Source organism: Varroa destructor, unplaced genomic scaffold (assembly GCF_002443255.2).
Source record: "Varroa destructor unplaced genomic scaffold, Vdes_3.0 BEIS01000005.1, whole genome shotgun sequence".
Classification (NCBI taxonomy): Eukaryota; Metazoa; Arthropoda; class Arachnida; order Mesostigmata; family Varroidae; genus Varroa; species Varroa destructor.
In genome coordinates, this window is record NW_019211458.1 from 9,737,635 (window position 1) to 9,759,455 (window position 21,821).

General features: G+C 40.7%; 1 protein-coding gene and 1 long non-coding RNA gene across 17 annotated transcripts in view; one reads left to right on the forward strand and one right to left on the reverse strand.

The window, feature by feature from the left end:
- The window catches only part of fra (neogenin protein frazzled), a 139,420-nt gene that overhangs the window by 112,099 nt on the left and 5,500 nt on the right, over nt 1–21,821 (forward strand). For 11 of the 15 annotated variants that reach the window (XM_022806161.2, XM_022806173.2, XM_022806174.2 and 8 more), the window contains 17 exons: nt 1,566–1,724; nt 2,805–3,320; nt 3,589–3,906; nt 4,063–4,257; nt 4,572–4,712; nt 4,832–5,031; nt 5,861–6,032; nt 8,459–8,653; nt 9,885–9,923; nt 10,740–10,888; nt 11,127–11,328; nt 11,778–11,909; nt 12,734–12,876; nt 13,736–13,967; nt 15,343–15,474; nt 16,825–16,985; nt 17,613–21,399. In XM_022806161.2, the coding sequence (XP_022661896.1) occupies nt 1,566–1,724; nt 2,805–3,320; nt 3,589–3,906; nt 4,063–4,257; nt 4,572–4,712; nt 4,832–5,031; nt 5,861–6,032; nt 8,459–8,653; nt 9,885–9,923; nt 10,740–10,888; nt 11,127–11,328; nt 11,778–11,909; nt 12,734–12,876; nt 13,736–13,967; nt 15,343–15,474; nt 16,825–16,985; nt 17,613–17,714 (3,188 nt within the window). In that variant the 3' untranslated portion in view covers nt 17,715–21,399. Of the gene's footprint in view, nt 1–1,565; nt 1,725–2,804; nt 3,321–3,588; nt 3,907–4,062; nt 4,258–4,571; nt 4,713–4,831; nt 5,032–5,860; nt 6,033–8,458; nt 8,654–9,884; nt 9,924–10,739; nt 10,889–11,126; nt 11,329–11,777; nt 11,910–12,733; nt 12,877–13,735; nt 13,968–15,342; nt 15,475–16,824; nt 16,986–17,612; nt 21,400–21,821 lie in introns of those variants that run through there. The other 4 variants (XM_022806163.2, XM_086989342.1, XM_022806164.2 and 1 more) reach the window with 4 other exon arrangements.
- On the reverse strand, nt 1,183–17,618 carry LOC147755258 (uncharacterized). 2 transcript variants are annotated; one of them, XR_015327835.1, is made up of 3 exons: nt 17,417–17,618; nt 16,751–16,995; nt 1,183–2,150 (listed from the first exon to the last, which is right to left on the reverse strand). It is a non-coding gene; the product is annotated as an uncharacterized LOC147755258 (long non-coding RNA). The 2 variants fall into 2 exon arrangements; XR_015327834.1 differs by having other exon boundaries at nt 1,183–16,995.

Here is a 21,821-nt window from a genome sequence, read left to right on the forward strand (position 1 = left end):
TGTAATTGCTTGCTTTTGGGTATCATCTCATAACCTTTTTTTCATTATAGATTTCAGCATGCAAGGATTCTCTCCAAAAACATTGTGCTTTACTGATTATGTTTATATTACTGTCGGTTCTTTATGACCCCCGTCCTTGTTTGATTATACAGCACAGATTATTGTAATATTTTTCAGTATCTCTTTATCATCCACACAAGCTTACTAATGCTCAGCATAAATGCAACTTAATTTGTTGACTGGTGCTCACCATATCCCGTTGTATGGTTTATATAATACAATTATCAACTCCTTAATTGAGGTCCACTTCAGTTTTTTTTTTTACTCGCGGACATCCCCTTAGCTTTGGCGGTCTTAAACTTCCTTTGTGGAGGTCAGTTGGCCTGGCCATGAGGAGATGTCAACGCTACTGATTGTCAGACAGAACCTAGGAAGAAGGTAAAGGTACGCTTGAGTGCACGTTACCCAACGTACGCTGACTTGAACAGCTGAATGAACCAAAAAACCCTCTGGACGGTAGCGGCGGCATTAGCAGCGGCACGATCACTCCCAACGGTGGCGGTTGCAGCGCCGTTGTACCCACTAGCCGGCGGGCTGATCTTCCTTCACTGCTCAAAGTTAGCGAAACTGCTCGAGTTGTGGGGCGGCCATTGACGAAATTACTGATACACTTTAGCGCACCTTCAACCAATCGGCCGGTGGACCGGCCGGCCACCGACCCATTCTCCTTTGCACAGTTGATCCTACATGTAGACGGCTAGCAACGAACATGAAGCTTCCGCCGCTTCCACTCCGCCCAACCCGTTGAATCGGTCCCCTTCGCCGATAACTTACATTGTGTTGTTCTCTCATTTGTTTTTTTTTTTCGTTTTTGTCTTACGTCCTCATCCGGTTCCGTACACTTCGCGCCCCGCGGTCGGTCCACTCGACGTTCTCACCGTGGACAACATTGCGTCTTCCCATCCGATCTGCCCGCCTACGTTGCCATTCTATTTACTTAAACATTAACCCCCTATGTCGACCGCAATTTTATCCGAACTTCGTTCGGAATGTCTTTGGCCTCATCTATTTGCTACTGTTCTTTGCTTTTTTATGTACGACAACTATTTCTGTCAATACAATTCTATTGAACCATTTATTCCTCTGTATTCCTGCGGCAATTCCACTGAACACTCTATATACTACATTAAAATATTTACCCAACTTTATTTTTTCATGGGTGATGACTACACTTCACGTACATTTTTATTTCGCCAAATCTGGTTGCGCATACGTCATTTAACTCTACTTCATATACTTCCTCTCGTTTGTTTCCTTCTTCCGCCTGCCTACCTGTCAATGATTGCTTGCATTTCTAATCATGTTCGGCCTCTCTTCTATTACTACGCCCCCAATATTCCCTTAATATTTTTGGGAATGTGAGGACTGAAAATGATTTCGTTCTTTATTTCATCGGCCTTTTATAACAAACAAATGCTTTGCTATCCAATACCTATGCACTGTCTGCACAAACCTTACTTTTCCCCACCAAACCTTTGGCTCATGAACGCTGATCCAACTAACAGACAAAACTCTATCCCTACGCTCACTATCATCGCTAACGTTAGGCGGGAGTCCGGGCAATACAAAGGAAGCGCCTTCAGCCCCTCGAGGATTGACTGCTCAACTGGTAACTGCCAACATTATCTCGCTATCATGGCAGTCACCTTTACACAACGCCGACGGTGCGTAAAAATTAAACTTCTAATATTACAGCAGTATTAGAAATAATATTATTAGAAATTTCATTTTAATTTTTTTTCATTTGCAAAAGCCTCATGATCAAACGACGAATATCGTAAAACGTTCGCATATCTTTTGAAGGTTTCGGAAACTAGTAGCGGATGCAGTACATATAAATTTTCTACTTTATAGGAAATATTTAAAACATGCATCTTTATGACTTGCAACCTGGAACGCAATCTAGCATATAGGACATATTATGTAGACGTATAACGTATATTTTTCGTAACGTAGATCCTCTGGCGTTGTTGGATGACACGCGTAGACACAACTGTATAAAAGCCGTCTTGAACTTCGTTTACAGCAAACGTTATCTCTAAAAACGGTCTTCTGTGGTACAGCAGGCTCGGGGAAACAGGACAAATCATCTGCAAAATCATATTCATAAACGTATACACTTGGCCATATATGAGGTTTACGCAACGAAATTTCACAGACGTTCGGGAGGCCTTTGCCGATTTGAATCTTACGTGTACATAGTTTGCGCTTTCCCAATGAATATATTTCTTTGCATATTCAGTGATCCGATACAGCATTTGTGTGATGATTCAGTGAAACCTGAAGTAGGACGCGTTGCGGAATTTAAATTTTGGGTAAGGCCAATAAACGTACATCGCCTCTGGCTGTTATAGTTAGCCCGCTCAGTTTACTCACGCATCATTAACCCGCCTGCCTGGTCAGCAGAGATGCAACTCACAGCCTGACCAGCATATATGTACATACTGGTTCTACCTGACCATTCCGATGTGTAGATAGATGCAGTAACGGTATTTCTTTCTAATGATATTGTTGGTTTTTAAAGAGATGAATGAATACAAACGCAGTATACGTATAGAATAATGCCTTTTTCGGAGGGCACATGCTCGATTTTTCATTTTGCAATAGCGCCTTTACTGAGATGAGGCTGAGTTCTCCATTGATGCGTAACTACTCTGGTTATTTGGAGAACATATGAAGTTGCGTAAGAATAGGGTCGCATGACAATTCCGCATTAACGGCCGCTTTTTTTTTTATCATTGTAGGCATTATAACGTATACTGTATTATATAAAGCTGAAGGATCGACCCGTGAGCGTGTCCAAAACACGACTCAACATAAGCTAGATGAGATCATCATAAAAAATCTCAAGCCATCAACAAAGTACTATTTCCGTGTGGTGGCCGTGGATAAGGCCCACGGGATGGGCGAATCTTCGGAACCAATTGCTGTTGAAACAAATGCCGACATCGCCAACAACGTTGTCGGCCCACCATTGAACGTGCGCGCAAATCCTATTTCAACCAATCAAATTGCCGTCACCTGGGACCCTCCAGCAGCATTGCCACCCAGGACGATAATTAACTATTATGAGGTATACTACCAGGAGATGAGTGCAAGCAGCTTCGTACATGAGGAGCAGAAAATGACAAGCCGAACGAGTCCGCTCACCCTCGATAACCTCACTACGTTTGCCGAGTACACGATCTGGGTGAATGCTGTCACCCCAAACGGAACGGGGGTCTCATCCTCTGAGGTTGTCGCAAGAACCTTTTCCGACAGTGAGTATTATAATAAAATAGCACAGCTATGCAGCTACAGTTAAGTGTGCGTTACTTCTAACACAAACGGATATCCTCTGTGTTACCGGGCACATTGTAATTTATTATAGAAAAATAAGTTTCCCTGCAAGTTCACTCCCTCCTTTTTCAATTTCACCAACCTTAATTCAAGTCTTATGGAGTCTCCAATTTTAAAATACCCCGATGACTCGAAGGTTCTTAATTTACGGGATACACAAAGATGATACAGCATATCTTGTCTGTTTAGCTCCCTCCGAATCACCCCAAAACGTTACATTGGAAAAAGTAAATGGTGGAACCTCCTTAATCGTGCGCTGGGAACCCCCGCCTCGTGAACAGCAAAATGGAATTTTAACCGGCTACAAGATCCGCTATAAGCAACCGGACCAACGGGACCGTCGGCGGGGAGAAATTATCACAACGGATGGAAACCGTCGTTCTCATACGATTGAGAATCTCAAAAAAGGCGAGGTATACATGGTAAAGATTGCTGCCCTCACGGTCAATGGTACCGGGCCTGCTACCGACTGGATCTCCACCGATAGCTATCGAGCCGAACCCGAGGGTAAGCTTGTATCTTAATAAGGACAAAGGTCGAAAGCGTCCAAGTATTTATTTGCTAAACATGCAGCTGTGTAGATCATAATAGTAGGTCGATTTTTTGTCATTGTAGCTTGAATAACTTTCTAGTGCTTACTTCACCATACTGATTTCCTCGCAGAGAACAATGTGCCTGATCAACCAAGTTACTTAAGAACGAAGGCATCATCCCGCAGCATTACAGTAGGTTGGCTACCTCCTCGAGAGACAAATATTATGGTCCGGGGCTACCGCATCGGGTGGGGACCCGGTATTCCCGATGTGCACACATCAAAACTCGAGGGAAAGCAACGGTATTTTACAATAGAAAACTTACGTAAGTGCCAATTGTTTTCGGTTATAAATTGTTGATAAATGAATCCGAATAAAAAAAGGTGTAACGGGTTCGGTTACTAAGCCCGTGGCATGTTTAGGTCTGAGTTGGAAATTTGGCATACAAATATATCATTTTGTGCTGAAAGTTAACGGTTTTAAGTAACGTCTACAGCCACCACTACACGTAAAACATTTAGTCCTGAATTCATATGTAGTTTAAAGTTGTACATCTTAGATCCGCACCTAAAGCACGTAGGTACGGGTAATGTTTCTTCATTTTGTCCGTTGTGTGTGGTCTTTTCTGCGTAATTTCAGAGCCCATGACGGAATACGTGATCAGCGTTCGAGCATACAATCGTATTGGTGAGGGCCAATCTCTTCAAGATACAGTCCGAACTTTACCGGAGGCTCAAGTTACTTCTCCGGCCTCACTTGTGCCACCTGTTGGCCTTAAAGGTAACATACAAACCTATTCGTCGCCAATATAGTCGATACTGGATTGATTGAGGTTAGTTATGTAAAGCGTTATCGTAATTTGTCTATACCTGACAGAATCCTTTGTTGGCGGATTTTAGCGGTGGTATTATCGCCTACAACGGTCGTTCTGTTCTGGAGCGACACAACCATCCCCCTAGGGCAAACCAACGGTAATCGGCAATATCAAGTTCGGTACAAGGCAGTCAGCTCATCAAAGTACAAGTTCGCCAATTCGACACAACTTAACTGCATGATCGATGAACTGAGGCCCTATACACAGTACGAGTTTGCCGTCAGGGTAAGTTGGATACGTTACGGATATACGATAGGCAGACAAAGTATCACAGCTATATCATTTGGGGACACAAAAAGCATCATCGCGTATTGTAGTTCATTGTATCTAACTACGAGTAGATGCTTGAGATGACCGAACAGTACACGCTGTTGTCGACCGCCGAACTATTGAATGCGTGTTTTACACCCATCCTACTCTCAAACAGTTATTTACGGTTTAATTTAATCGATTACTAGCTTCTTAGTTCAACATTCGTTACCACAGAGCGTTGCAACGTGTATTGTAAACCTGGTCAGCCTACAAGTTGATTTACCTATTCGTTAAATTAACTACTCAACAGTAAAATCCTGACCTGTTTCCTAACGGCCACGTAAATCTTCCAGCGACGGTATGAGGCATTAACTAAAACGCACTCTACTATAAACTGATAACTATACAAAAAAAATAGCGATGGCAGGATGATAAACACTGACGTGTACTGGTTATTATTCCTACTTGACAATTGACGTATTTTTTATTATTGATCTACTAAATATTTTATATTATATCCAAAAGCTCGAAATGGCTTCTAGGGGTTTGTTATTTCTTGTGGAAGAGATTTTTTTCTCTGTGTCGGTACGTCCTCAGTTGGCAGCATGTCTGTCGTTAGCGGCGCTGTTAAAATTAGCTCAATTTTTAATTCCAAAATAGTTATTTCCAGGTCTATATGCTGCATAACCAGTTACTGTAGACTTTGATGTACTTCAACAAGCTAGATAGTATTCAAGAAATTGACAAACAACGCTCGGTTGGTTACGATAGGCGCGTTGCTGTCTATGTGAATCCAATGTAGGTCGTGTTACGTGGACGACGCGAGAGTGCCTATAGCATGGCGGTGTTAAATACTACACATGAAGCTGTTCCAGAGAGCGCCCCTCGGGATTTTACGATCGACGAAGACTCGGAGCCTGGTACCGTCACTCTTCACTGGGGTCCGCCAAAAGTCAGCAACGGTATTATCACGAGTACGTATCACCCATCCACTCACTCACTCACGTGATTCAGTTTACGACTACTTTTTGTCTACAGGCAGGGAACGGAGCATGGTGAATCGTTTTTAGTGAAAAGTGTGCGCCAATGTTCCACTGAGTTAGCTGGTGTCAACCTTTTTTTCCAAATCTTACAGACTTAATAGTTGAAATAATGAAATTTTAAAGTGTATGTTTTGAAGTGATATTAATACTAATATATGAAATGAGGTTAGGACGGTGCGAATCTGTTCTTGGATTGATTTGATTTTAAAATAAGAATGCTAACGAGGTTCTGGCTGGCGAAGTATGCATGATGGCTGCAACGGTGCAGAGAAATCTGCAATATAACAATTGCTACTATTTTATCAGGATAACAGAGATTGAATATCTACGCTGATGTACAATTAGAGCTAGTTATAATGAGTGTGTTAGCAGCTATTTCTTACAGAACCGAAGGCCAGATTAGGTTCGATACCATCCATCATCATAGACCATCATATCGTTATAAAATTTATACAAATGTTTTATAATGCGTAGAATGAACCCAGTTATATCTCGTTTGCACCTGGACAGATTACGGAGGCGAAAACAAGTTGTAAAAAACATGAACAGCGCCTCTTGACGACACTAATAAGGAGATGAGATAAATGTGGAAGTGTGTGTGTATATATCTGCTTCGTTAGAAGTTCATGCCCGGGAGGGTTTGTAGTTAATTTAAAAAAGTTCACGAAGAGTGACAAAAGCTTGGCAAAATGGTGGTTCTATAAAGGTGAGTTCGTTACTCTTCAACTCGAAATACTGAAAATCTCTTTATAAACTTTGCTTATACTCCATGCCTACCTAATCGATAGGGTTTGGTTAGAGTCTGTGGAGCTCAATTGTAACAAACCAAAATATATCTTCAGGAGTGAGGGAGATTACTTGCAAACGCGTTGGGCAGATGAATCAGGTATACGGCCGTGTCTATTCGATTGTGAATTCTATATCGAGACCCACATACGAGACAATGGTATATTGCGCATCCCTTGTCGCAGAAAGCTTGTATGGAGAAGCAACACACTGATATTTGTTTCTATACAAGCTACATAATATTTGTTTAACCTTAATAAAAGGGTTAAGTTTAACTTCCCGTCACATAACTTTTCAACAGTGGTGTTAGTACTGAGATGATAACGAAACTCCAGCATAACAAGCATATTATAACAAAATTCAGGCTTCGCTCTAAATCTGCTCAATATGTTACTCGATTAACAGTTTTTCCCACAAGTGCAGTTAGTTGCATATAAAGTATTTTTTTTTAAGTTAGTGAACGATTCTACATAGAGACAGCTCTTACTAAAGTACCCCAATAGCATTCTTTTGTTAAGTGCCAATTACGGGAAAGTACTTAGATTTTGCTATCAACACGCTGATAGCCAAAAGTTGCCTAGCTAAAATTTCAGTTTTATATATATATATATATATATAGAGAGAGAGAGAGAGAGAGAGAAAAGTTCGACGTAGTTAGCTCGTGGATTTTTACCTCGCTTTTCTTTACTGTTGCTGTTGTAATAATGCGTCTATTGTAAACGATCTCAAACCCAAGAGAGCAATTGAATTTCCTGCAAAACTTCGCCAGATAAAAACATATTAGAGCCCTGAGCCACCACATAACGGGAAAACCACGCGAAGTGTATCTGGGTCCGCTAGACATGTATGAGTAAGTAAGTTCATGTTAGCCTAATAGGACAAACGTGCATAACTCTGCTAGAAGTGGCCTGAATCAGTTTTTATCCTTACATAATCGCAGAGGTTTTCCGGCCGAGTTTTAGCTTTGTGTTCATTTTAGCGGTATCGTAGAGCCGGATAGCGAAAGTTCATTTATAGTGGTTCACAACAAGCATAATTAAACACCTGTGTCTACATGACGCTCTGGCCTCTAGCCTCTAGCCTCGTTATCTGACAGTGTCATTGTCAAGTAGTGGGCGAATCGAAACAAAGTAAAAACTATACAAATGAATAAATGAAGAGGTAAGACGGCAGTGGGTGTTTCGTCCACTCGAAGTGCAGTCTCGTTATCTATGAATGTTGTTGTTGGGGTGTTTAGGTTGCGGTGCGAAAGATAGGTCGACGTTAGCCTGGACCAAGTTTCTACCGATGATGTACAGTGTATATTAGACTATAAAGAACTTTACAATAATTTTTCGAAGAACATCAGAATATTTCAAAGCATCGAATGTGGCAAGATATGCACGAATAGAGTTCTGTTTTTCATTGGCAAGTTAGTTATCGTAGTTCGTTGGAATCGAAGTTTAACAAGGTTTGCTGTAGGCTATTTCCTCTATCGCTATATTGATGAAGTGCTATTTTTAAGCACGTAGAAGATAATAGGATATTTCTAGGTACGGCTTGGTAGTCAAGTATTTCTTTGCGTTTTACAGGTTATTCAATCGCCTATACTACCGAGCCGTCATTGAAGGACCGCGATTGGTTAATGGAAGTTGTCTCTGGAGATAAACTGACAACATCGATTAGCGGACTTCACACAGATAACAGATATTACTTTAAGATTTACGCGAACACGTCGAAGGGAGCGGGACCGATGTCGGACGCTGTGGCTCACCATACAGGCAAACGTGCGTCAAACGCCATATTTCAATTACTTAGAGTTTACATTAAATAATTTCTACTTAGGGGAAAATGTTAATGTGACAGCTAAGTGGATGCAAACTAACGAAAAATAATGAAAGCATGTTTTTTACGCCAACAACGTTGCGCACAAGTATAGTAGGCAAAAAAGAGAGCTATCGGCCTGTACTTGTTGATCATTTTCTATATGGAAAGTGATAGGCATTGATAGAAAGTGGCCATGTTATGGGAATGTCTCTGTCGAGTTTTTGGATAGGCTGGAGAAAAAGGGGTTTGAAGGAAGGGAAGCGGATAGTATCAGCGACCGTAGAATATATGCATATACTGATCGACTTAATAGATTTTCGTATAAGGACTCGATATCGCCGTTAAGCATTGCTTAAACATTATTGTGACTGGGTTTACATTTAGGCTGATAATGTAGATATTTCCATCGGAGTAGTCTTGTTCTATGACATTTGCATAGAGCATTAAAGGCTTCAGGGAATAATTTCTATAACATGCCTATCTCATGCTTCATGTAGAAACCGTTTATGTGTTTAGTGCGCATGGCCTTGAGATGGTACATCTTTAGTAATAATTCCAACATTACTCTATACGTGTTAAAGTTCAGTAAGATTGGCTGCTTTCGCATTAAAATGCATGCAGTTTAATAGAAAAATCATTTGAGTTAATTAAAGTTGCAGAAAACTTTTGATTAACTTAGCAAATCTTTTGCATGTCTTAAAGGTATGTATTTTTAAAGCGCGAAAAAAGATCCTAACCTTCGTGTTATTTCAGTACCAAAAAGGGTTTAGAGTGTTCGAAAATGTCTGGTTTTTCTGTTATAGGCAACGTCGCGGTTATCAAAGTTTTCATTCTACTATAGAGTCGCGTACACGCTTAGCAAATATCGTTGCCTCGTTAACATAATTCTAAAATACTATTCATACTTCTAACGCTGTTCAATCCATTTCTAATAAATACCATGTTTCTCCTGCCACCAAATGGCTCAAACGCTGTATTTTTTTTGTTGTTGCTGTGTCATCTCATATTTTTTACTTTTTTTAGAAAGCATAGTTTTTATAACTATATGTACTTGACAATGTTCCCGTTGTCGCTGTTGTTGTTGTTGTTGTTGTCGTTTTTATCCATCGACGTAATCATAAATTGGATATGTTCATTGCATCAACCCAATTTACAACCCGTTCCTTAATGTGGTCAATTCCACCTATCCAGGCTTCCAGACGACCATCCTTGGACCCAATACGACTTTTGGTGAGAACCCATTTTCGTTTTTCGGATTTCTTTCTATCTTAACGTTCGCAGCTCTTGCGTTGACAGAATTTTTTTTTTATGAAAAGTTCATATTCGAATTCTATTCTCTGTTGAACAGCGATGCTAATAGAATTGGGCTTTTCATAACTAGGCTTCTTTTTCCTTATCCAAACTATTATTTCTCACTAAAATGCCCTAGATGAATAGAAGTTTTTCCCTGATACAATAGTTTCTTGAAGCTTCGTTTTGATACGTAGGGCTGTTTTTGGAAGTAAAATGGTTTAAATATAATTTCTACAAACCTTGGAATAACTTTGCTAAAAGGCGGAGGCTAGCAAATATGGGAACAGCTGTATATGCGTGCATAAATGACGAACAGGACTTTTGTGTATGTGACGGCTTCGTTCGTGAACGTTACACAATCCTAATTGACCAGATGCAAACTATTAATCATTAAAGTGCGGTAGCTCGAAGGGCTACGCATTTATTTAAAAGATACAAGAAATCGCTACCTCGAGTCTCGCTAACAACATATAGCTGTGCTGTTTACGCTATCTATGTGAATAGTCTTTACAAAATATAGTGCATGTAGTAAGAGACAATAATTTCTCTTAGGTAGATTATCATAAAAAAAGTTTCGCCAATTGGCGCGAATAATTTTTAAATCTCCTGCCGCAGAAGTTAGCTTTTGGTCAGAATTATATTATAGCTTATAATGCAATGAATTCCGCATGGACGTACAGCTAAAAACGTACAAGTTGTTTCTACTACTAAAGTAGATGAGAGTTAGTGGATAACAAACTACTCCAACCACAGGTGGACTTTTCGCGTCGAACGTCACGCTCTTGGTTGGGGCAGGCGTCGGACTTATCTTGTTTCTACTCCTGCTAACAGCGTGTGCACTTCCTTGTCGTCGGAAGGATCCTACGACTACGCAGAGCGCACGAAAAGACAAGACGTCCAAGGTACAATGTACATTTAAGCTTCTGTTTCCTCAGTAACGCAGGCGACGGAAATTCAACGTCGCTCATTAAGCACACCTATGAAACTCAATGCCGAAAAGTGTGGCCAACACGAATTGTACAAGTACCGAGTCGAATATGAAGAATGGTCGACCGTCACGCACTCAAAAGACATCCTAGGTGTTCTGATAGTGACCTGACTCAATCTCTTAACCGTCGACTTTTTCGCTTTCTGTGCCAGATGGTCGCTGGAACGACATCTCTGGGAGATGAAAAGCCGCCAGATCTTTGGATACATCACCATGATCAGATGGAATTGAAAACTTGCAAAGGAGAGAATCTACCACCGGACGGAGTGACGTCAAATAGGAATTCGCAAGATGTTTCTTCAATCGAAGATCATTATCTGGGCACTTTAGACAAGAAGAAATCTCTCTATATGGGTATGTGCTTTCTTTACCGTCTTATCGAAACGCTTCATGGAAGGTTATGTTTTTCGCGACAGAAGTGGGCCTGATATAAGAAAATAGGTAAAAGTTAATACCCGATCTTTGCCTTGAAAATGAACCGTACCTTTATTTTCGTTTACTGTTAAAATCGCTACAAATTGCGTTCTGCTCAAATCCGCCTGTGCTGATTTTGCTTGCAGTTCATATGCTATATTAATAATACCTGCAGTATTAAATGATTATCTCATATTTTTTGCCTCCGCAACGTCTCACCCAACGACTATTTTAGTCTCGATAATTAACTTCTTGGTTTGTTGTTACCTTGTATGCGCATGCTATATTGTTTCGACTGTTTTGCCTTGCGCCTCCTATCAACACTTCCGCTATTGTTGCTGTTGTGTGGGGCAACATCTGCGGGCAACAACGAACGTCGCTAACTTCAGACTCCGGAGCGAGTGATTCCGGTGGAAGTAGTAGCTGCCGCACGGATCGGCCTCTACTGCCTAAGTACCCCACAAGTAATCATTCCAGACCGACTTCGGTCGATCCCGCCCTCAAACCGCTACTCTACTCTTGTGAGTTTCTCGCTTACTGGATTTATTCAGCAATTAATTGCGTACTTGCGTGTTGACTTATACAGAATAAAGATTATAGTATTAACAGCATGTTGTTTACGGTTTGTCGTGCGTCTTTGAAACAAGACCCTGGCAATCTGGCGCGTTTGTTTTAGCTGGAGGTTAACTTATGTTGAAGGAATGGCACAGCTACGGTGGCTAGTTACCATTTCTTGAAGCGGTTTAAATTTATTTTCTTTGATTCAGCACAGCGTGCAGACCTCAGCCTTGGGTTTTTCGCTTACGCCAATGGCGTCAATCAGAGACGCTAATCCGTGTTCTGATTCAACCTGTTTTTCGTTTTCAGCAATTCAACTGGGACTCGTTATGCATACAGATCAATGCATGTGTGTCCATATAACCTTTCGTTGCCATATGTTCGAGTTGAAGTAATTCAGACTATGACTATTACTTTTCCTGTAGACAGCGGCAAGCTACGCAAATCACACAACTATTTAACAAGTGCTACAGGAGGGTCACTGTACGAAAGTGATTTCTGTTGATAGGGCCGATCTTGTCAACATTGGAACGTTGTTTAATATTGCCGACGAACTAAATATGTCCATAGTCCTTATTTGCAACCAGGGTAATCTTGTCTCTAAATTGTCCTACAACAGACACGAGCTTCGAAATATAAGTTAGCAGTAGTACCCGTGGCCTTTTCCAATTGAATGGACAAATCTACGCAGCGTAGAAGCAAGTATTATAGATCCGTATGTGACAAGGTAATCTTTGGGTATTGTGGCATAAGTTTACTTGAATTGACTTGATCGTTGTGATTACAGCTCCATCAATTGAACCGGGTAGTTCCGCTACTTTGGGTCGGCCATATCATCAGCGGGCCAGCAATCAGTATTCAACCGGACCACGAGCTCATATCATGATGGACTCTCTACCTCATCATATTGACGGATTGACTACTTTATCAGTAAGAAAGCACCTGAATAAGAAAATACCATTTTGTTTACTCACTGCTACTTCGTCAGACCTCAATTGTTTGCCTCTGTAACGTTGGTTCAATTGAAATAGAGACAACAAGCTAGGTAGCTATCAGTTTATTTACCTTTAGCATTGTATAAAATCGCGTAGAAAAATTTAGATTGCAATTCTCGGGGTATGTTCAGCGCATCAGCGTCCCGACGTAACGATAAACTTATTCGGACTTGCTTTTTTAGCTCTCATGTTGGAAAGGTAGAAGCAAGTAGATTAGGAACGCGTCCTGTATGAATAGAAATGAATTGGGTTCAGGTATTCAAGGTGACGACGCACAACGTCTCTTGTCAAAGGGCTCGACTGGAACACATGATGCTAATGTTACTTTTAAAACAGGAAGGCAGCATGCGTTTTTGTATACGTAAGTCGCTGCGCTACACCAAATACAGTATTTCGAACCAGTTCGATGCCCTCGATGAATAATCGACAACCTAGACTCATTAAATTGTTTATGAATGTCGTTGATATAACAATACATACATTTAGCATGAAGATCTCGAGCATTTATCAATCCACCCGAAAAAAAAAAGACATAATAAGCACTCATTAAATGAATTAAGCAATTACAATATTTTACGTATCTGCCACCCTAACTCGGTGTAATTCTACCGTAAGCTTCCCTTACGTATTGAGTTTGGTTAACGTCTACATTCAGTAACGACCAAACTAACCCCATTACTCTACAGCTACGAATCACCGAATTAGCTTAGCCTAGCGTTTATGTTTTTTTTTTCTAGCAATATAAAGATAACACTAACATTACTGCTATATGTTATTTGTTCCTGCCACGATAGCGACATCATCCTTTACCCAGTTCGACGTATGAAACCGTGATGCCTCCATTGCCAGGGGTGATGCCCAGCCATGGCGCTCATACTCTGGGGGGTCACGGCAGCCAAATGTCGGGAGGTGGCCAAGTGCCCTCGTATACGTCAGCACTGCTCGCAGCAAATGCGGCAGCGGCCGCTTCATTAGCGTCACAACAACACCAGCAGCCTCCGCCTCCACCACCGCCCCATATTGTGGGTAGGTAGCACATACACTAAATGATTGTTGTTTCTCGGCATACCTGTTAGCCACGTTACCCAGAGTCACCCTTGCTGACTTGTTCAAATAAATGACATCTCGGCCAAGCGTGTTTTAATCGCTGCGTGCCGGAGGTCTTCCTTAGAGCTTTTCGCGTTTAGTAAGATGAAAGTAAAACTTCGTAGACGTAAAGTCTTTTCAGCCTAGAGTTTTCGCCTTCGCCTGAGCCAAATTACACAAGCTCAAAAATATATACAGCATGCAGCAGCTAAATATGGTATAATTTATGCTGATAGTTTCGACGTACAATAATACACTCAGCCTATAAAGGATAGACTTTGAAGAAAGCTTGTCCAATTGATAAGTCCGACTATCGCCGTCGTAAAGTAAGAAGAAAGTTCTGACACACCTCATTTGAGATGGAATTTCTTCAGCATATATGGTCGAGGAACTGGAAGAGCTTAAAAAAAATCAACCGACGGGACCAAATATGAAGTTCCGCAATCACGCTTGATTGGTGCGCTTCTTTTACAAATGAGCAGAAGTAACATATGTGAGATACTTTGCGAGGATCTCAGGTACACTTAGTAAGTCATAAAAGACAGGCAGATGCTCTCTGAGCATTCTAAAGCGACGCGACTTGTTGTTCAGCTCTTTTTATCACGAAGAGGCCAGTTTTCTCTTGTTTGCTGGTGATGAGCACATGTTTACCGTGGACTTTGATGTCAGTTTAGAAAAAGCACCTACTGGGGTTTCAAAAACTGTTTTCGATACTGGCTAGAACTAAAATCACTAACAATGTTCATATGCAAAGTGTTTGGTCTATTAAGACTGAAACCACGCATTCCTTTTACAGTGACAATAGCGTTAAGGATATGTACATGTTTGTTCTTAAGATGGCAGTGAAAGTGTTAATCGACGAAATACATCGTTGAACACATCGCGCACTTCAGCCTGGCGCTGGAGTCTCTCTATTTAGTCCGGAAGCAGTTTTCTGAAGAACTGACTTTTTACGGGCAACAGCTTCACATCGCCGAAACGCCTAGGCCTTAACTCTCTGAAATTTTCATACGATGCATGATCGGGGAATACTTGAACTCTCGGTAGTTCGACAGCGAGTCGTTCATTGTTTATGCTTTATTTATACAGAGAAATTCCGGCGAAAACCTATGCGTGGCCACAGCTAACCATCTGAAAAGTTATTGCAATGAACGGCAGTTGCATAGAGGAAAAAGTAACATTTTCAATTGCCTAATGACGAACATGCGATTTAAGACAATTGAAGTCATTTTTAAGTTAGCATTTGATATTTTAAGGCAGTTAAAGCGCCTTCTACTCTATAATAACTGTTTGTCTATGCGTCTCCCTTTTACAGCGGGCTACGATACGATAGGTCGTCAGCAACGATCGGCACAGGGCGCAGCAGGCTTCAATCAAATGCGAAGTTTTAGCGTTCCTTCGGGCACACAGGGCGGGCCATCTACACCACCACCGCCCAAGCATGTCGGTAAGGATACGTAATCCAAAAATTATAAGAGTCGTATACCTATCCATAAGGCAAGTAGATGGGTTACTTTGTCCGACATCTGCTCTACCACTATTCCTACTCCCAAACAAGGCGTTCAGCCTGTCCTGTTTCATCCGGCGACAAATAAATCGAAAAATAAGCGACAAAACACGCAAAACGGAAGAATAAAGCGTTCACTATCGTGTGTTAATAATACAGCATTCTACAATTATTATTGCTACTACCACTTCAAACGAACACACAGCAGATGGCACACCTTTTGACTGTGTAGATGATTGTCGTTAATGAAGTGGGAGCATCTGCGAAGAAGGGAAGAAGTGTAGCAGCAGTACCGTGAGGCGTTAATGGAGACCCCATAGCTACAACCTGCCCTGTCTCCCAACGAAAATTGCTTCGATAAGTTAAAGCTCCATCACTACTAGAAGCTTACTGAACCACATAAACGTTGTTGTTAAATAGTGAGCAGATTTTCTTGATACAAAGCGCGTTCTGAGATAAGGAGCCGCGACCACATTTCGAAACACATCAGTCGTCCAGCGTCACAGGTCATAGTAGTAAGGAAAAATCGGGAGGGTCACCTCATGTTCTTAAGTCTCTCCCCTCAAGCGCTGTTGCCTTTAACTTTCCGATTTCTTACAGTTAAACTGGTGGCCCTTAAGGGGTAACCGGATTTATTAGAAACTTGTTTAGCGTACAGACATACAGGCAATATGTGTCGGCGATTTTTTCGTACCCACGTTTCGATATGCATTGATATAGCAAAAGTACGTTAGGCTTCAGGTGGAATAACGCACAAGTGGCAATGAGGACTTGGAAAAATAGACGCTTTAGCGATCGATTTTACGAGATGTATATTGCCCGTATTGTATAGTGCCCGAGAATTTGACTTAATGTGATCCGTCTTCTCTCTATTCATTGGTTTATGCGGTCAAAAGAAATACTTTACCGCACTCCGTCACCGAGGGTGGGTCAATGTCGGTGCCTCGTATGTTAATACGGTAACCTAACGGTAATTGAAAAATTCGTTACTTTTATCATCAAGCCAAACGATATTCAATTAAACATCATTTTTGTTTATAGCAACACGTTTGAGTGGGTGATTCGCTCGCCTGTTGTTACAAGATGATAGATTAAAAATGTCTGTGCAGACTACAGATAGAAAAATTAAATGTAGCGTATCCGCTTCAAGGTTAGCGTATGCACAGTGGTATCGCACAAACTATATCGTGACATTACGAATTTTTTTTGTATATACTTGTTTATTTCCTGTACGATTTCCATTGCCATCATACGCGTCCCGTGCCCGCCTCATCTCTGCTTCCGAAACAGTGGTGCGACCTCAACCATCGTCAGCGGGGGGTATGATGCATAATTCGGGGAGTCCGCAGAAGGGTGCGAGCGCGGGTGCGCCTGGGGCCGGTGCTCCCCATGCTATGAAGCGAGTCCTCGTACCCAACGGAGCCCCGCCGGGCCTTCGTGACGACCTCAATGTGAGTACAACTGCATGTGAAGAGTTTATGACAGCCGAAGATGATATAAAGCGGAATCAATGAACTCATAAACCATGACCAATCTGATCTAAACTATGTATTAATGGGCTTGAACAACTCAAATAATTCTGAAGAGGAATCGAGTGCATATAGATTGCTTTTGCTCGGAAATTCAGTTAAGCTTTATGAAAATGTGCATATATAAATTCATATACATACATTCAAGTTAATTTACTGCTGACTCTCATTTACCTATGAAAATATGAAATGTTCGTTTTCTCACATAACTTGTAGCATGACTAGCAGAGATAGTGCCGATATGTCAGACTTAATCTACTATACTCTCAGAAAAAATCATGTGAATTTTTTGTTCTTTAAGTTCAATAAAAATATGCTAAAAAAATGCTATAAAAATATGAAAGCTATATTACCATTCAACTACGTTTTCGTTACTTTTCTCGTGCAAAAACGTTACTTTTTTGCCCAGCTGTATGCAGCACGTATAGCATCGATGTGACATGTTCAATTGTTTCAACTTGTACGTTAACAAGCCTTCACGTATGCCCACTCCGTCTGAAATCAACTGTGTTTCGATGGTGTTACTTGACATAATACATACATTTGCAGACGCCCTTCAATGAGGAGCTGGACGCGCAGATGGCAAATCTCGATTGTCTCATGAAGGATCTCAACGGAGTTATTGTTAGCTCATCGGAATTTGAATGCTAGTCAAGTTGCAGGTTAAAGAATCTTAGGCAGCGACTACCGATCACAACAAATTGTTTGGCTAATCTACGCCAAACGATACTTAGGGTAGTCCAATCTTTGCCTGACGGTCCCGCTTATCAGCGAGTCCGACAACCAATGCGTGAGGGAAACGTGGTACGGTCAGAAAGCCGCAAGAGACAAAAATGGACTAAAAATCCAACCTGATATCATAATCAGTCCTCCATTTTTAGACAGGCACTGTGTGTAGGACAAAACTGGCACGAGATAGAGGTCTGGAAAATTAAGCGACTATTAGCACAAAAATACAGTAGATAGCCTTGATTGACGAAGTTATGTACGTGGCGCGCCAGCAGCCTAAAAACGATACGAAGAAGGACAAGTGATGAAAGCTTCAAATAATTCTTTTCTGTGCTGGCGTTAATGATGCAGCAAGCATTGATCGATTGAATGCGAATGGCCTAGAACGACGGCAAGCCGACTGTCCCGTGGTAGTTAGTGGTTGCGGGGCCCGTTCAAAAGGCCGTCACGAACCTGATGACGACGGTAAAGTCGGACTGGAATGGAGCGAGAGAATAAATAAGCCAGCTTAAAAAAAATCAAACAAGGCGAGAGAACAGCCTGCGAAGAGTCTTAGAAGAAGAAGGAGCTGCAGCGATAACGAACCCTATAGATAATGGTATAACAGTATTAATCGCAAGATATGAGTAAAGATAATTAATGAACTTACCTTGAGCAGATATAGAATGCAGAAAACCAGTCAGTTCTCAGGAGAGCTGTACGATATTGCGGTTTTGAGGACCGTCTCTGAACGGTATGCCTATATGTGTGAGTGTGTTTATTCAACCTAAAGGACAACTGCCGCCTACGCTCCCCGGAAAATATGATTAGTTTTCGTCAGCTTTACTCTGGAATGGCAGGATAATTGACTAGCTGCAAGATATGTATGGATAAGATGATCCTTTTCCTCTCCAATTGCTCACACGTGAACCAATGGACGAAGCGTATGTATATGTGTGTTTGTCTAACAGCCAAATACAGATGATATGGTAGAAAAACAATGAAATGAGCACGTGACGAACCCATGGGTGGGAATGGCTTTCGTATACGAGCTGGCTCGACAAAACATCAAACATGGTTTACGCTATACACATTAGATTTGTGATCGTGTGGACGTAACTGTAATATAGGAGAAGCCGTTCAGCGTGTACAGAAACAAGGCAATGTAAATGTACTGGTGAAACAATAAGGCTAGGTGCGCCTTTAATCATCTTAATGATGATAATAATAGTGTGCCGTATTAATATTATTTAATTTCATTGGGAAACAACACTGTGTCACGCTGTAGCAAATTTTCTTTTCTTTTATCGTTATCAAATAAGAAGTTCACTCATATATTATCCAGTGAAGAAAAAAAAACCTAATACAGGTGTAAGGTGTTTCTGGACATCAGTGAAACGTGATTTATTCTACTGCGGTAAAGAGGCAAACAATTTAGGCATCAACTCAATTGGACAGTTTGATTCAGGGTCCGACGCTGCAAACTGACGTCCGGACAATTTTTCTTAGCTAGATAAAGTAGTTCTTTGGGTTGAGAGTTTGTAAACTTGACAACGAAGTGATATAATTGTAGCGGAGAACGGTGTTAATCAAAAACATATTATTCACGTCATTATCTTACTACGTTCCTCAATGTGCTATCTATTAGATAATCGTAAGTCGTTCATGGTATATGGAAAGGTCATGTGCTGATCTAACAAGTCCGTCGTTCCGGAGAAACTTACAAAAAACAGATATTTATCTCCAAATTTCCATTGTATAATATTGACAGAACAATAAAAATAGGTTTGCCTGACTGGTAGGCGACAAACCTACCGCTGTTGTGCGTTTGTTGTTTCCCGTAAATTTGGTGTCAAAGGAAACGTAACAAGGCGACATTCATTTTGCTACGGTAACTCAATTACTAGCAACTCCTGTTACTTTCTAATTGTGTTTGTTGTTCGACTTCGCGGTTATACGCCTCCAGACCCTATGTGATTATAAATCTGCTTTTTGTTATTGCTGGGAAAAATTGAGCAATTACAAGTCGTACAAAACGTTTTCTAAATGGCCCGTTTTTTTAGAAATGTATTTTAACGCTTTAGCTAATGATACTGTTTTGCAGATCTGAACTAAGAGAGTTATCAGGTAGATCTTACTTGCTGCTACTTACTTAGCTTGTGCTGAGTACGCTCATGCACTTAGAAGAAAACAAAATTAGAGTATTCTTTTTCGATATTAAAAAAAAAAAAGAGAATGGAAGGCCATTAAACGATGAAGTAGGCAAAAAAAACTCGTTGCTGACAGGCAATATCATCACAGACAGTAAACCTTCAAATAGACAGAGCAGGAAACAGACAAGAAGATAAAATGTGTCTATGACAAAGGTGAGTGAGTGAGTGAGTGAGTGAAGAATGTCGTGGGTCTTCGTAAACCTGTGGCCATAGTTGTATGAGACAATGAACGTGTGGCAAGAAACACTCGCCGAAGGAAGGAGACTTCGCTTCCAAGTTAGGGTATCACGACTACCGCACGGGATCGTAGGAAAAGCAATCGGATAATACAAGTAAATATAGAATGAATTTCAGATAAAATGGCGACAAAATATTCATGTCGCACTTTAGGCCATTCTGAGTAGGTTGAAATTTTAGAATATCTCTCGGTATGAGTGATGTCGCAATTTGGAACAGATTCAGACTCTCCTATGTACAGCTGGCGTACATTAAAAGCATTTGATCAGTGGATATGTCGTGTGATGTGAAATAGGAAATTGTCTTGCAAGGAGCTGAACGAGTGTGGTTTACATACGAGACGAAAGGAAGAGACGCGAAATGCAGGGTTTTAGCGAAGAATATGGCGAAGTACCGACCTATTAACTAATTGTTAGTCGTCATTGTCGAAACCACTTAAAAATGTCGTCAAAAATACAAAAAATAATTACATCCATAGCAACATTACCGAGTTTGTTTCAACTTGAAATTTTCCATTTTATAAAATCTACATTCAATCGACAGAGAGAAACAGCGGCCTCTTTTAGGGCTTGGCAACCGAGTGACAACAGATAAACATTCATACGAATCTCAAATAGTTCAGATAGTACCTGTTCAAGGTGCATCCTGCTAATGCCGTGTCCCGAAAATAGATAACCGACGATAGATGGGGCAATGTATTGGACTCCTGTAGAAATGTGTATAAAATTTTGGTAGAATTAATTGGCGAAATCAGTGAAATTGCGTTTATGGGACAAATGAATGACTGATTGTGTACTAAGACGCTCCACCGGTAGTCGACCTCATGTATATTTCTATTGTACACTTTTAGCATTGAATAGAAAGAGAGGGAAGGCTATGTGATTGCTAATACAAACATATAAAAACATAGAAGCAAACAAATAAGCATACGAACATAGCGTAACTGTCTTGTAATTTAAACACATAGAAATAATGACTATATATAACAATAGTAACAATTGCTAATGCGTATATAACAATGCTAATGATAATGGTAGAGAAGAGATGATGATGATGATGATTAAATACATTAATATTGATGATAATGATAATTATTTACTTAGGGCCTATTGCACTCAATTTAGGCTTTGTTATTATGCTGTAAATACAATTCTTTCTTAATCATTACGTACCTAATACACCATCCGTGTTGTCATTTAAGTAGAATATATACTGCTATCTTGAATTACTCCAATTATATGCCATTGGGGTAAAGTTACTACTGGGTATGTGATTGAAACGATATTTAATAATATATAGTTTAGAAACATACCGCGTTACCGAGTACTAATGTGACATTTATTAACTGTCGTTTTACCAATTACAAACACTCCAAATTATTTCCAAAGGATATATTTTCGTCTAAGATATCCCCAATGTCAATTTTTCCTAATTTTTCGGCGGACTCCGTACGCGAAGCTCGTAGAGGGTATAAAGCATCAGTTGGATTTCACCAGTTAAAATGACTGCCATATTGCACTATCAGTCCTTTAGAAACACTATATATTCGTGCTTTGTTTCAATCATCATTACTCCGGCACTGTATCAGTTTTAAGATAGT